Below are 14,588 nucleotides of genomic sequence, written 5' to 3'. Positions count from 1 at the left end.
TTAAACACACCCATGAAGTAACACTAGGTTACTGGAGAATACCTTGCCAACATGAGGCTCTTCCAGTAAACTGACATAAGGAACTCTAGCTTAATGTCACAAATGGAGACAACTTCTTCAGGATAAAGATATTCTCCAAGGTTCACAACAAGGGAGCCTGGGTGGCACAGTAGGTTGAGCATCCGACTCAGTTTCAGCTCAGGTCATGATCTCAGAGTTGCATAGTCAAATCCCAACTTGGGCTCCATGCTCAGTGCAGAATCTGTTGAAATTCTCTCTCCCCTTCCCCCTACCCTTCCTGATGGTGCTCTCTAAAATAAATAATCTTTAAAAGGGGGTGTGTGTCACAATATAGTCAGAGAGGATTCAGATGTTTTAAGAAAACAGGTATTTCCAAAACTGAAGGTTGTTGGAATGGAAGGGGATGGGAGTGATGGAGCAGCTGGGAGATGGGACACTGGGGAGGGTATGTGCTATGGTGAGTGCTGTGAATTGTGAAAGCTTAATGAATCACAGACCTGTACCCCTGAAACAAATATTGCATGTTAATAATAATTTAAAAAATAATCTTCAAAAATAAATAAATAAATAAATACCCCCAGGTATTTCCAAAATGCAAGGAGACCTTTTGAGGTCATCTTTCACCACAAGTTCACTATCATCAGGAGGTTGAGGAATTTTAATACAAATACTCTCACATGGTCCTTAGATAAATGCCATTGCTAACCGTTCTCCCAAGATTTTCTCTTGTGTCCCATAGCCTCTATGTTACCATCTGGTCCCCAGAATCCTCATCTTTTTTTTTTTTTTTTTTTTTTTTTTTTTTTTTTTTTGCCTCAACTAAAATAAAGGTTTCTATATGGTTGCTTCCCTGATAGGATTTCTTGAAGTTACTTATTTTCCCATCCTCCTTTACTCTCATCCAGACTTGGCAAGGGTTAGGAGCAGGATATGGAAAAAGGCAAGGGCGGTGGGGGGATCAGAACATTATTTTAGTTCTCTGTTGCAGGCTGTAGGCCACAAATTTGCCTTCATACTTTAAAGAATCTGGTCCTTTGAGCCTGATGCTATTTAACCTCTGCCACCTACTAACTTCCTCCACACTTTGGCACCTTTCTCTACATCTTATCTTGCTACCATTGTAAACAACTTCTACATTGATGAGACAACCTTTGACTCCTTCAACTATGATGGGTCAATACCTTCTATCACTACTCCAGTATAATAATGAAGTCTCTACCCAAAACTGCTCCTCCATTGAAACCATCAGTTCCAGCTATATTCTCTGAAGAAATTCCCTGTACTTCCAACATTATTTTTTTAACCTTATCATTTTCTAACTCATTCCTACTCAGACCAAATGGAAACCTAAAATCCTCTCTTGCATTTAATATAGTAGGTATCAAAGAGAAGATTCACAAACTACAATTAAATGAACAAGGGGTTAAAGTGTAGAATACTTATCTTGAAGAACATGAGAAGGCAATGAACAAAGGTACACAATGTCACAGAATGTCCACAAGAGATGGAGATATCATAAATTACTGGTCTGCATAGCTGTGTAATTTTCACCTCAACCCATCATGTCGACCCAACAACCGAGGTGTAAGAATGAAAGGTGAACATCCAGGTTGACTGAGTGGAAGTATGGTCATTATTCTGATGGTAAGAGTGGGTGAAATGATGGATAGGTTGGAATAAAATAAGGACGTGAAAATAGCACTGTCACATATATTATTCAGGGTTGGTTAATCTCACTTTCATTTGCAAATAGTTCTTCTAAAATTTACCCAAAAAAACCCTTTTTTGTAAATTTGCAAATAGTTCTTTTAAAATTTACAACAATTTCTTCTAAAACTTCCCTTATTTGACAAAAATAAGCATTTGAACATAAAACTAAAGTCTTTTAGGTTTCCAGAACAGAAAAAACTTCCCTAGTATGATTATATTTATGGTATTTAGTATAATGAATAAAAGAATTTACTTACCAGTTTAGAAGCCCTGTTCACTTCTTTTCTGATGTCTTCTATTAAAAAACCGTAAACTCCTTCTTCTTCTTTACCTCTCTGCCAAATTCCACTTGACATCAACTATAAATATATTCTCAATTAGAAAACAGACTTCAAGAAATTAGAATATATATACACACATATATGTATTTATATACATATATATGCAAAATGTGTGAATATATAAATATATATAATGCATGTGTGTTTATATATATTAATATACACATATAATATATATAATGTTCCAATAAAAAATGGACATAACTTAGAAAATTTCAAGCAACCCTTTCTATAATAGTCATATTTCATGATCAAAGTAAGAGGCTACTCACATTCTTTGATTTGGAACCAAAGTGATTTCTAAAAGTATTCCAGGAAATAACAGAAAAAGGAAGAATGCAAGGTAGAAAACATCTATAATGAAGATTTAGGGGGGCGCCTGGGTGGCTCAGTGGGTTAAGGCCCCTGCCTTCGGCTCAGGTCATGATCCCAGGGTCCTGGGATCGAGCCCCGCAGCGGGCTCTCTGCTCAGCAGGGAGCCTGCTTCCTCCCGTCTCTCTCTGCCTGCCTCTCTGCCTACTTGTGATCTCTGTCTGTCAAATAAATAAAATCTTTAAAAAAAAAAAAAAAGATTTAGGAAAAAAAGGTGGCAAATGCTGAAAGGTGTAAATGTAATAATAGTAAACTTTTAGGAGCTAATTCAGTTTATCAGTGATATTTCAGGCTAACTTTAAATGTAGCTGGATTCTCAATCTTAAAAGGTGTATTTACGGAAACCTAATGAATCATGGTTAACATAAATGTTTGAGTCTTTAAAAATCTTTTAACTATAGTTTAAATATGTTAAGGAAATATGAATCAAGAAAACACATAGAACTGTGACTAAGGGGACGCCTGGGTGGCTCAGTGGGTTAAGCCGCTGCCTTCGGCTCAGGTCATGATCCCAGCGTCCTGGGATCGAGTCCCACATCGGGCTCCTTGCTCAGCAGGGAGCCTGCTTCTCCCTCTGCCTCTGCCTGCCACTCTATCTGCTTGTGCTCACTCCCCCTCCCCCTCTCAGAAAAAAAAAAAAAAAAAAAATTTAAAAAAAAAAAAAAAAAAAAAAAGAACTGTGACTAAGAAATTCTGGCTTGCAAACCAGGCTCTGTGTCCAACTTTCTGGAACTCCAGGCAAGTAATTTAATGTCTCTCACCTTAAACACAAAAATAAAAACTGTACTAGGTTGTTTCTAAGTCTCTTTAGGCTCTAACATTCCATTACCATTTATAACATTACTGCACTTTCCTGTTCACAGTGAAATAGGATCTTGTAAGTGTTGAACCTAAGACGGGTATCTTTTGAATTATTGTATTCATTAACGAAAAACAGAATATAAAGGATATTTGATCAAATTAAATATATGAAATAATTCAAAAATACTTCAAATTTGTGATTAGAGGATTATTTTAATCAGTATAATATATCCTAGAGAAAAAAAAATACATATTACTTAAGAATTGGTTAAGAAAAAAAACCCCAATGACTAATAAAATAGCTCTCCTAATTCTACTGCATAAAAAGTAAAATAAACTCTCCAAAAAATGAAAAGGTTTCCTTTGGCGATACAAAATATAAGACTTCCAACTTAGAAACAAATTTGGAATGCCAAGTTCATGTTCCCTTAAATCTCAGTACAAAGTAATTAGGTTCCCAGACCAGTCTAGAAATCTATTTAACCCACAGAGTACTTGAGACACAAAACTGTAGTCTTAGAGAACCACCAAGAAATATGTTAGATGGTTTCTCAAGGAAACATCTAGAGTTTTAAAAATGGATGCTGAGTAGGTATAAAAACAGATCTACAAACTTGTTGATACTTCTTCCTTTAAGAGATGGGGCCTAACTCCCTTCTCCTTGAATGTGGGCTAGCCTTAATGACTCACTTCTAACAAAGAGAATAAAGTAGAAGTGACAGTAGTATGTGACTGTGAAAACTAAGTTATATGGTTCTACCTTGGTGTCTTGTCTATTCGTCCCTCCCTCCCTCTTTTATCACTTGCTCTGGAAGAAGCCAGATGCCATGCTGTGAGTACCCTATGGAGGTACCCAGAAAGTAAGAAATGGAGGCCTCCTGTCAACAGTTATTAAGTACTAAGGCCAAAAGCCATGTGAGTGAGCCATCAGAAGTGGATCCTCCAGCCCAGTCTAACCTTCATGTGACTGAACCTGGGCTGACATCTCACTTACAACCTCATGAGAGCCCCTGAGCCAGAACTACCCAGTTCAGCCAATACCAGATTCCTGACCCTCAGAAAATGTTAAGGATAATAATTGTTTAAGCTGCTAAAGTTCGGGATAATTTAAATGGCAATATATAACTCATACAGTATCAAGAAATACTGTGTCTATTAGCTGCAGTCTTGGCATGCTAAGGCAGTGATGGTGCCATTAATATCTTAAGACACAGATTCAGGGAGGTGAAAAGTTGGTGGAGGGAAGGGGAAACAAATGAAAGACTAATTATCAGTACGAAACCACTTTTTCTTTCTTCCGAGTGACCCATAAATTCATCTACTTCCTTGCCCACAACTTTTTAGTACCTTTATTTAGAACTTTTCTTTCTAGGTTATCTGCAAAATAAAATACTTCCCTTCTTCTCCCTGAACCTTCAAGCAACTCTTTTCTGAGATTTATCACTAGCAATAATGGAAAAAAAGAAAGTGATAAAAAGACAACTCCCTTAGAGACCTAACCATTTTTTTCCTTTTTTCATTTAGGCCCTAAAGGGTAGGCAAAAATAAACAGATAATGATGACAGATCTTCCTACATACATACCAAATAATTTCACAATCTTATAATTTGATAAATAATCTTATTTTATATATATGCAAAATGAGATCCAGAGAAGCAAAATGACTTATCCAATTCTCAGAAACCAGCCATCAAGATCTAATTGTCTTCTTTAGAAGAGTATCAAATTTCCAGGATTTAATTATAAATTATACTCACCAAACAATAGTAATGTACAGTGAGATTCCATTTCTCATTAGTTTTCTTTTCTCCATATTTATTAGGACAGTCATCATTTTTTCGACAAAAAACACAAGCTAACAGTGAAAAAAGTAAATAGATATAAAAAATATTTTTAAATTTTTAAAATAAAACCTATGGAACTGGAGCTTCTCTCAAGTGATGTATTCAATTCTTTCTGAGAGAGCAAATCACATTATATCATCAGTAACTTAAAAATTTCTAACACCTATTTCTAAAGCAATAAACATCACTGTTTAAGACTTTACATTTTTAAATAAATTTTAATGATGAATTCCAGTGCATAATTAAAATGGCAACTTGTAGGGTAACATCACAGAATGTAATGGATTAGAAAACTCCAAAACTCTTATCTCCCCAATAAAGCAACAAATTAAGCTGCCAAAATGTCAGAATCAACTTTTCAGAAATTCTGAAATCGAATTTTAAAAATTACAACAATTAGGAGAATGCTCAATAAAGAAACAGAATGGTAAATTCCGGTGAGCACTTTGTGGCATTTTAACTTACCTGCCTACCATCCCCCACTCTTCATCTGAGCAATGAAGGGCCTTAGGTACGATGGCCCATGTTCCAGGTTTGCACTGTCCAAGAGGAGGTAAAATGAACCTCGTTCTTAAAGAAAAGTGATTATGTGGTTTGATCTGTGTGGTGGATCCCTGAGGGATGGGCTCAGGTGCCTGCCACTGTTTTGCCTGCCTCAGGACTTTCTCTGCCAAAGGCATTTAAGACTAGATGAAGCACCTGGAGTAAAGGGGAACAGACAGGACAAGCAGGTGACAGACCAAAAGACCAAGGAAAGAAGTTGGGAAAAGGAGATACATGGGGAAATAAAGGCTTTAAAAGCTCCCACAGATAACAGGGAATCTAGAGGATGCACACACGTTCAAGGATGGATGATCTTTATGTAAGCCAGTATGAAAAAAGAAAGACCCCCAAATCAGTAACAATTTTAACCTTAAAGAACTAGAAAAATAAGAGCATATTAAGCCAAAAGCTAAAAGGAAGGAAAAAATAGATAGATGACACAGAAAACAGAAACAATAGAGAACCGATAAAAACCAAAGCTCCTTTTCTGTAAAGATCAACAAAACTGACAAAACTTTTTAGCCAGACTGACCTAGAAAAATAGAGGAAATTCAAAACTTAGAAAAAAGCTACAAAATCAAAAGTGTTGTAGTGGCATAAGGACAGTGATACAGAACAACAGGAAAAGAGTCCAGAAATAAACATATATACCTATGGTCAATTAATTTTGAACAAGAAATGCCAAGGTCGTTCATGGGGAAAAAAATAGTCTCTTCAATAAATGGTACTAGGACAGCTTGATAGCCACATGTGAGATAATGAAAACGAACCGCTACCTGACACCATATACAAAAATTAAATCAAAACAGATCAAAGATGGGGTGCCTTGGTAGTTCAATTTGAATAAACGTTTTTCCAAAGAAAAAATATAATTAGCCAATAAGCATATTGAAAGAGCATACTGAAAGATATTAACTGTCTTTACTATTTTAATAATCAGGGAAATGCAAATCAAAACCACAATGAGCTATCACTTCACATCCATTAGCATGGCTATTATCAAAATGTAAAAAAAATAACAAATGCTGGCAAAGATATGGAAAAATAGGAATCCTCACACACTGCTGGTGGAAATGTAAAATGGTACACTGACTTAGGAAAAATAATTTGAGAGTTCCTCAAAAACTTAAACATAGTTACCATGACACAATACTTCCAACTCCCGGGTATATATGCCAAAGAACAGAAAGTGGATGTTCAAACAAATACTGGTTTTTTATTTGTAACAGTGCTTTTCTCAATAGCCAAAAGGGGAAAATAAACCAAATGTCCATCAATGGATGGATGAATTGGATAAATTAATATGTTATATCCATACAATGGAATATTATTCAGCTGTAAAAAGTAAGTACTGATACCTACTACAACATGAATGAGACTAGAAACATTATGCTAAGTAAAACAAACCAAGCACATGAGGTCACATATTATATGACTCCATTTTATATAATAGCTTACATTTTCCAGAATAGGTAAATCCACAAAGACAGACAAAAAAGCAGATTGGTGGTTTCCAGGGACCAAGGAGAAGGGAAATGAAAAGTAACTGCCTAATGGGTAGTTTCCTTTGGGGATGATGAAAATGTTCTGGAACTAGATAGCGGTGATGGTTGTACAACACTGTGAATGTACTAACTGCCACCAAACTGCACACTTTAAAATAGTTAAAATGATGAATTTTATGTTATATATAAATATATATATATATATATATATTTTTTTTTTTTTTTTTTTTTTTACCATAACAATAATAATTTAAAAAGGCAAATTGTAGAGTCAGGGAGATCTGAGTTAAATCTTGGCACTACATTCTTGCTTGTCTAACCTTGGAGAAGTCGCAAGTATAATTAAAAGGGCATGGTAGCTACATATAACTGAATAAACATTAGTAAAATTATCAATCTTTTCTAATTTATGATGTTAACGTCTACAGATAATTTCTAATAACATTAATAAAACAATGAGAAAATCACTAGCTGAAGAGAAAAAACTGAGACTCTCAAGACAGCAGATGAAAGGAGCTTGAATCTCTAAGTGATTGCATGGAACAGAAACTCCCCATTTGTTCCAACCTCTAACCAATCCACACTGAATTATAACATAAGGAAGTAATAAACTTTTGTTGTGTTAAACCAGTAAGACCACAGCATTTACCTATTACAGCAGCTAGTTCTATTTACTAATTATTTAGCCAATATATGTAATCAAGAATGGATATCATGCATTGAAATGGTAAATTTGTTAACAGGCTAATCACAAAATAGATTTCAGGACTGGGAAAAAACATCATGAGCTAATATTTAATGTCATTAAAATATCTCCCCTATATTTGCCCTCCCTCACTACAGGTTAATGAGATAAGCCATAACTGAAAGCCCTTTCCTTAATCTTTCAAAAGATTAAAACTCCCCTTTTTTCTGACATAAACTCCAGAAAATTGCCATTTGTTTACTGGAAATCTTATACCGGCAGCTCTCATCTTAATTCCATCATCCCCAGTGCCTATACTCTTAGCTGTAAATGTGCATACAGCTATCAAAAGGAAAAGGAATACAAGGAATGAGCTGACACTTGAGAAGTACTCATGATGAGCGCTGGATGGAGCTGCTTTTGCTGTTACACTGTGGACCAGTAGCTTTTCCATTTGTTCCCTTTCCCTCTCTTCATCCAGTGTATGGAGACACTGGATGCAGAACAGACTAGGTTTTAGGCATGCATTTTTTTTTCAGGCCTGCATTTTTATAAGTAGACTGCTTTTGTTCATATTTGCACTTAGTTGTTTTTTAATTTTAATATTTAAAATTCAGTAACATTGTTCTGACTTCACTAAACTAAGATCACCTTCTAACTATGGCAAATGATACTGGCTGTATTAAAATGACATAAACACATTCATATAAGTAAAAAACTAAGTCAATCTTAAGGAAGAATAAGAGTAAAGGTAGTATTTTCAGTCCACAAATACATGAAGGTAGACCATGAATTACTGTTTCAGAACAATTAGCACAGTGGACAGAAGTCTACTGGTAGAAGCAGAAAAGCAAAGTAGAGGGAGGATTAAGAGCACAAATTTCCTTACCCAACATGATGTGGAGTTAACATACTATCAGTGATGGTCAAATTAGGGTTTTAAGTATCATATTTTAATTTGTGAGGGAATAAAAAAAAAATCTTAAAAAGGGTAGATGAGAGGAGTAGTGGCAAAAGAATATAAAATAAAACAACTTAAATTTCTCATTTTCCATGGTAGCAAATAAATACATACTGTTAAAACTAATAAATGAAGAAATCAACAACTAAAAGCAGAAGTCTTTGAATCTATTTTAGATTGTTGTGAGCACCTACAGATGAGTTTTCCTTTTCATGTGAAGTTTTGTTTAAAATGTTTAAACAATTTAAACCATAGTTTAAAATGGTCTCATCTGCATTTTTCTTTATATAAGAGAAAGTCATACAAAAAGATGATAAATACAAATAGAGAATACAAATAAAATTTGGCAAATTGTCCCCTTACAGCAGATTTTTGTTGAAATGAATACATGTAATACTATACTTTCATATATGGATGAATGAACAAAAGCACGGATTAGGGAACTCATCCTGTATTTTGAGTCAGAATTGTAAAAAGTTTTTGTAATAAAAAAGCAAGAATAAAATATCTTAATATTTTAAATTATATTTGAAAACGTTTTAAGTATTTTACTTACCGAGATTTTGTGAGGCACCAGGTTTATTTTCATTCATTTTACTAGGAAAAATGAGAACATACAATACAGCCATCTTAATTTCCAAAGTTTCAAATTATCCACCTTAATAAAATTTAGTCACTGCATAATTAGAAATAAGTTGTATAATTATTTATTTCCCTAGTACTTAATTTTCCTTACCTTTCACACATCTAAAACCACTAGTTTTCAACAAACATGTTATTAAAGTCTGGGATCAGTGTTAAAATCAGAGGAAATGGGGGCGCCTGGGTGGCTCAGTGGGTTAAGCCTCTGCCTTCGGCTCAGGTCATGATCCCAGGATTCTGGGATCAAGTCCCGCCCGCATCAGGCTCTTTGCTAGGCAGGGAGCCTGCTTCCTCCTCTCTCTCTCTCTCTCTCTCTCTCTCTCTCTCTGCCTACTTGTGATCTCTGTCAAATAAATAAATAAAATCTTAAAAAAAAAAAAAATCAGAGGAAATGTTTTTTAGTGGTCAAGAAGATGAAGATGACAACTGGGATTTAGTGAAAAGACGTTAGGACTGCAGGATAACCTTAATGCACCAAAAAGACCTACATAACAAATAGTTTAGACCTCCAAATTTCCAGCCGGACATTTGAATAGGTTAAAAAATATTGTAATTACATTAACCTAGAACCTAAGCCCATTTGACACATAAACACAAAGTCTTTTTTTCCTTGCTATTCTAGAACAAAATTAATTATTTTCAAACTACAACTCCTATGTAAGTCAAGAAAATCTGTATTTTATTTTTGTTTATAACTTTATCAGGAGTTGTTCATTATTTAGGGGAAAAAAGTTGCATCATCAATAGCAATGCCACTGAGTAGCCTACAAAACAATTCTTATCAAGCTATATTTGTGACCTACATTTTCAGGGATTCTTCACAGAGCTGCAAGCATCTGCCATATCACATCTTCTAGTAGAACGTTCAACCTTGTGCATACTGAAAGACAGTGATCTGCCTGTCTCCTCACTCCCTACTAGTTAACAAAGTTACTTATATTCATTACTGAAACATACCTTTTTCTAACTGTTCTCTAGTTTGAAAAGATCAGAATATTATCTTAACATCAAAGTTTCACTTTACCAAAAATATATAAACAGTCTACTTAAAATGCTATGAGATTTAAGTAGACAATGTATGTGTAAGCTCTTGGAATTTAAGTAAAAAAGAATAAACTTAATAATGCTACTAGGTAAATAAATGTAATCTCATTTTAGTTTTCAAACCGATGCTCAGAGAAGTTAAATATCTGTCCAGAGTCAGAGCTCATTAAGTGGGAAGAGACTAACCCGTAAATGAGTGACTATGCCACTTCACATGAAAATAATAAAAAACAACAAATAACACAGAATATTAAGTGGCAAAGGACAAAACTCCCCTACAAAGATTACTATCAAATTCCATCAATGCTTTTTTACAATTTGGAATTTATATTGCATATTCATTGTAAGAACTGTTTTGGGTTTAAGTACTGATTTTCTCATATCACTTTTGTGTTTTTATAAAAAGTCACAGTCCAAATTTGGATCATTTTGTCTCCAAGCCTTTGGTATTTCCGGAATCGTCCTTATAAAAAATCATATGTGCCAACGAGATTGGTAGCTCTTAAAAGAATCCATTAAACAGAGGTGCCTGGGTGGCGCAGTGGGTTAAAGCCTCTGCCTTCGGCTCGGGTCATGATCTCAGGGTCCTGGGATCGAGCCCCGCATGGGACTCTCTGCTCAGCGGGGAGCTTACTTCCCCCTGTCTCTCTCTGCCTGCCTCTCTGCCTATTTGTGATCTCTGTCTGTCAAATAAATAAAATCTTAAAAAAAAAAAAATCCATAAAACAACTAAAGAGCCCCACAGTAAGTAAGCTTTGCAATTAAGTAGGTCCAGCCTATCTTTCCCATCTTCTCCCCACAACCATTCACGCAATATTAAAGCAGTATTTTAGTGTTTTCTAGGGGCGCCTGGGTGGCTCAGTTGGTTAAACATCTGCTGGCTGAGGTCATGAGGGTCCTGGGATTGAGCCCCCATCAGGCTCTCTGCTTAGCAGGGAGTCCGCTTCTCTCTCTCTTCCCCTCCCTCTACCAATTTCGTCCTCACTCTTTCGCTTACTCTCTCTCAAATAAATATTTTTTTTTAAAAGTGTTTTCTAGAGGTTTTTTTGTTTTGTTTTGTTTTAAGAAGCACGGCTTTTACCCTACAGGCATATGACAACACTTTTGATATTTATACATGTTCCTACAATGACTGCGGACTGCCCCACTGGCCAAACTAAGGACCACAACCTGATTTTATTTTTTTTTTTTTAAGATTTTTATTTATTTATTTATCAGAGAGAGAGAGAGATCACAAGCAGGGGGAGCATCAGGCAGAGGGAGAAGCAGGTGCCCCGCCAAGCAAGAAGCCTGATATGGAACTTGATCCCAGGACCTCGGGTTCACAACCCAAGCTGAAGGCAGACCCTTAACTGACTGAGCCACCCAGGCATTTTAAAACATGCTAAAAGATGTATGTAGATAGGGGTCCATCTTAAAACTGATGAAATACAATAAATACAAAAATTAAATGCCTCTTTTATTAGGAGTTCTTTATAATTCAACTTCCTTTTTTCCTCCAGTTATATTATTTTTATTGCTTCAGAGGTAGAATTTAGTGATTCATTGGTTGCATATAATACCCAGTGTTCATTACAACAAGTGCCCTTCTTAATTTAATGACCATCACCCAATTATCTACTTCCCCCTACCCACCTCCCCTCCAGCAACCCTTAGCTTATTTCCTAGAGTCCAGCCTCTATAATTCAACTTCTGATGAATTCTGTATAAAAATCTATTCACACATAAGTATTGAGGAAAATTCCATAAACATAACTGTAGTTCACCTAAACCTAAAAATTTTAATTTATAAGTGATGTTTAAGCAATATCCAATAACAAAGATTTACATCTGAGAGCCACTCTCTCCAGTTTATAATTCCTTACCTTCTCCCAAATTGCAACTGTTTTTTACTTTAAGCTTCGTTGTAACTCAGAATAATGATTGAGGTCCACAACACAGACAACTATAATAAAGATATCTTAAATTCTCTTAATGACCTTAAAGCAAACATTAACCACATATTACTTTGTATTATGTTTATTTCAATTCTTTTAATTCTTCAGCTACACTGGCAAATTCCCTGAGGGTAAAATTCCTGTATCATCTAGCACAGTGCTAATACATTTTTTTTAAAGATTTTATTTATTTATTTGACAGACAGAGATCACAAGCAGGCAGAGAGGCAGGCAGAGAGAGAGGAGGAAGCAGGCTCCCCGCCAAGCAGAGAGCCCGATGCGGGGCTCAATCCCCGGACCCTGGGATTATGACCTGAGCCAAAGGCAGAGGTTTTAACCCACTGAGCCACCCAGGCGCCCCAGTGCTAATAAATTTTTGAATATGACTGATACATATTCCAGAGATATTGATATGACAGGCAATGTTCTACACTACATTTTCTATGTGGCTACATCTCTTCCTGTTCCCCTTCCCACTGCAAGGACCCAAGGCATCTGTTGGTGGATAGTGGGATGAAGTTCTATCTAGATCTTTGTAACATATATCAGATAATTATGTTACCTTAAGAAAAAAGGTGTCTGAATTTTTTGTTATTACTAGTCTCAGAATTCTGCACTAAAACAACAGCTTTCTCGGGACGCCTGGGTGGCTCAGTTGGTTAGGCAGCTGCCTTCGGCTCAGGTCATGATCCCAGCGTCCTGGGATCGAGTCCCACATCGGGCTCCTTGCTTGGGAGGGAGCCTGCTTCTCACTCTGCCTCTGCCTGCCATTCTGTCTGCCTGTGCTCGCTCGCTCTCCCTCCCTCTCTCTGATAAATAAAATCTTTTAAAAAAAAAACAGTTTCTCCTAATTACAAATAAATATAAAAGAATTAAAAGTGAACATCAATCTTACGTCTCACACACACACACACACACACACACACACACATCATAGAAGTATGTAGAGAACCATGCTGAAAAGCCTCCAAATGTCATTGGCTATAAGCTGATCACAAGAAAGATCTCTAATGCTAGCAAAACACGTATGGGCAAGATTTTTCCTATGTATGCCAATACCTAAAAAGCACTTCATGTAGTTTTTCAAAAGTGTATTAATATACACAATTCCACATAGACCAATGGAACAGAATTAGAAAGTCCAGAAATAGATCTTTTTTCACTTATTCAATTTTTAACAAAGATAACAATGCAATCAATGGGGAAAAGCAAAGCCTTTTCAACAAATAGTGATGGAAAAACTGGATATCCATATGGAAAACAAGTGAACAAATGAACCTTGATCCATACTTCACACCATGAAAATACTAATTTCAAATGGATCATAGACCTAACTGTGTAAGCTACAGCTACAAAAGTTTTAACAGAAGAAGTAATAAATTACACTACTTAAAAATTAAAAGCTTCCGGGATGCCTGGTGCCTCAGTTGGTTAGGCATCTGCCTTCAACTCAGGTCAGGACCTCCCAGGGTCCCGGGGTCGAGACCTGCATGGAGCCTGCTTCTCTTTCTGCCTGCCGTTCTCCCTGCTTGTGCTCTCTCTTTTTCTTCCAAATAAATGAACTCTTTAAAAAAAAAAATTAAAAGCTTCCATTCATTAAAAGATATGACTAAGAAAGTAAATAAGTATGCCACAGACTGGGAGAAAGCATTTGTAAAGATATGTCTGACAAAGACTTGTACCTAGAATATATAAAGAACTCCTACAACTCAACAAATACAAAGCAAACAATCCAATTAAAAAAATGGGCTAAAGACATGAACGGACACTTCATGAAGGAAGATCATGTGAATGGTTAATAAACACATGAAAAGACACTCAACATCATTTGTAATTAGGATAATAAAGATTAAAACCAAGGCACTGCTGGCTGACTCAGTCGGTAGAGCACGGAACTCTTGATTTCAGGGCTGTAAATCTGAGCCCCAACACTGGGTGTAGAGATTGCTTAAAAATAAAATCTTTAAAAAAAAAAAAAAGATTAAAATCACTATGACAGACCACTTCATACCCACAATAATGGATAAAATTAAGAAGACTATCAACACCAAAGATTGGAAAGGATATGAATCAACTGAGAAACTCACATAAATTGTTGGTGGAAACGTAAGAGTGCAAGTTCTGGCACTTTCTTAAAGGTTAAACATATACCCAATACACTAGTCTTTGATGCAGGAATTTC

The 14,588-nt window shown here is 35.8% G+C and overlaps 1 protein-coding gene across 1 annotated transcript in view; it reads right to left on the bottom strand.

Annotated features, from left to right (window-relative positions):
• LOC111158373 (G2/M-phase specific E3 ubiquitin protein ligase) overlaps positions 1–14,588 on the bottom strand; it is a 65,800-nt gene that overhangs the window by 32,123 nt on the left and 19,089 nt on the right. The window contains exons 2-4 of the mRNA XM_022520384.1: positions 9,340–9,380; positions 5,003–5,100; positions 1,989–2,090 (exon numbers count right to left, since the gene is read on the bottom strand). Coding sequence (XP_022376092.1) covers positions 1,989–2,090; positions 5,003–5,100; positions 9,340–9,376 — 237 coding nt within the window. The 5' untranslated portion in view covers positions 9,377–9,380. The remainder of the gene's footprint in view (positions 1–1,988; positions 2,091–5,002; positions 5,101–9,339; positions 9,381–14,588) is intronic.

This window comes from Enhydra lutris, unplaced genomic scaffold (genome assembly GCF_002288905.1).
Source record: "Enhydra lutris kenyoni isolate GAN:26980312 unplaced genomic scaffold, ASM228890v2 scaffoldscaffold4, whole genome shotgun sequence".
Classification (NCBI taxonomy): Eukaryota; Metazoa; Chordata; class Mammalia; order Carnivora; family Mustelidae; genus Enhydra; species Enhydra lutris.
The sequence above is the reverse complement of the archived record's forward strand: the minus strand, read 5'-3'. Positions and strand labels throughout refer to the sequence as shown.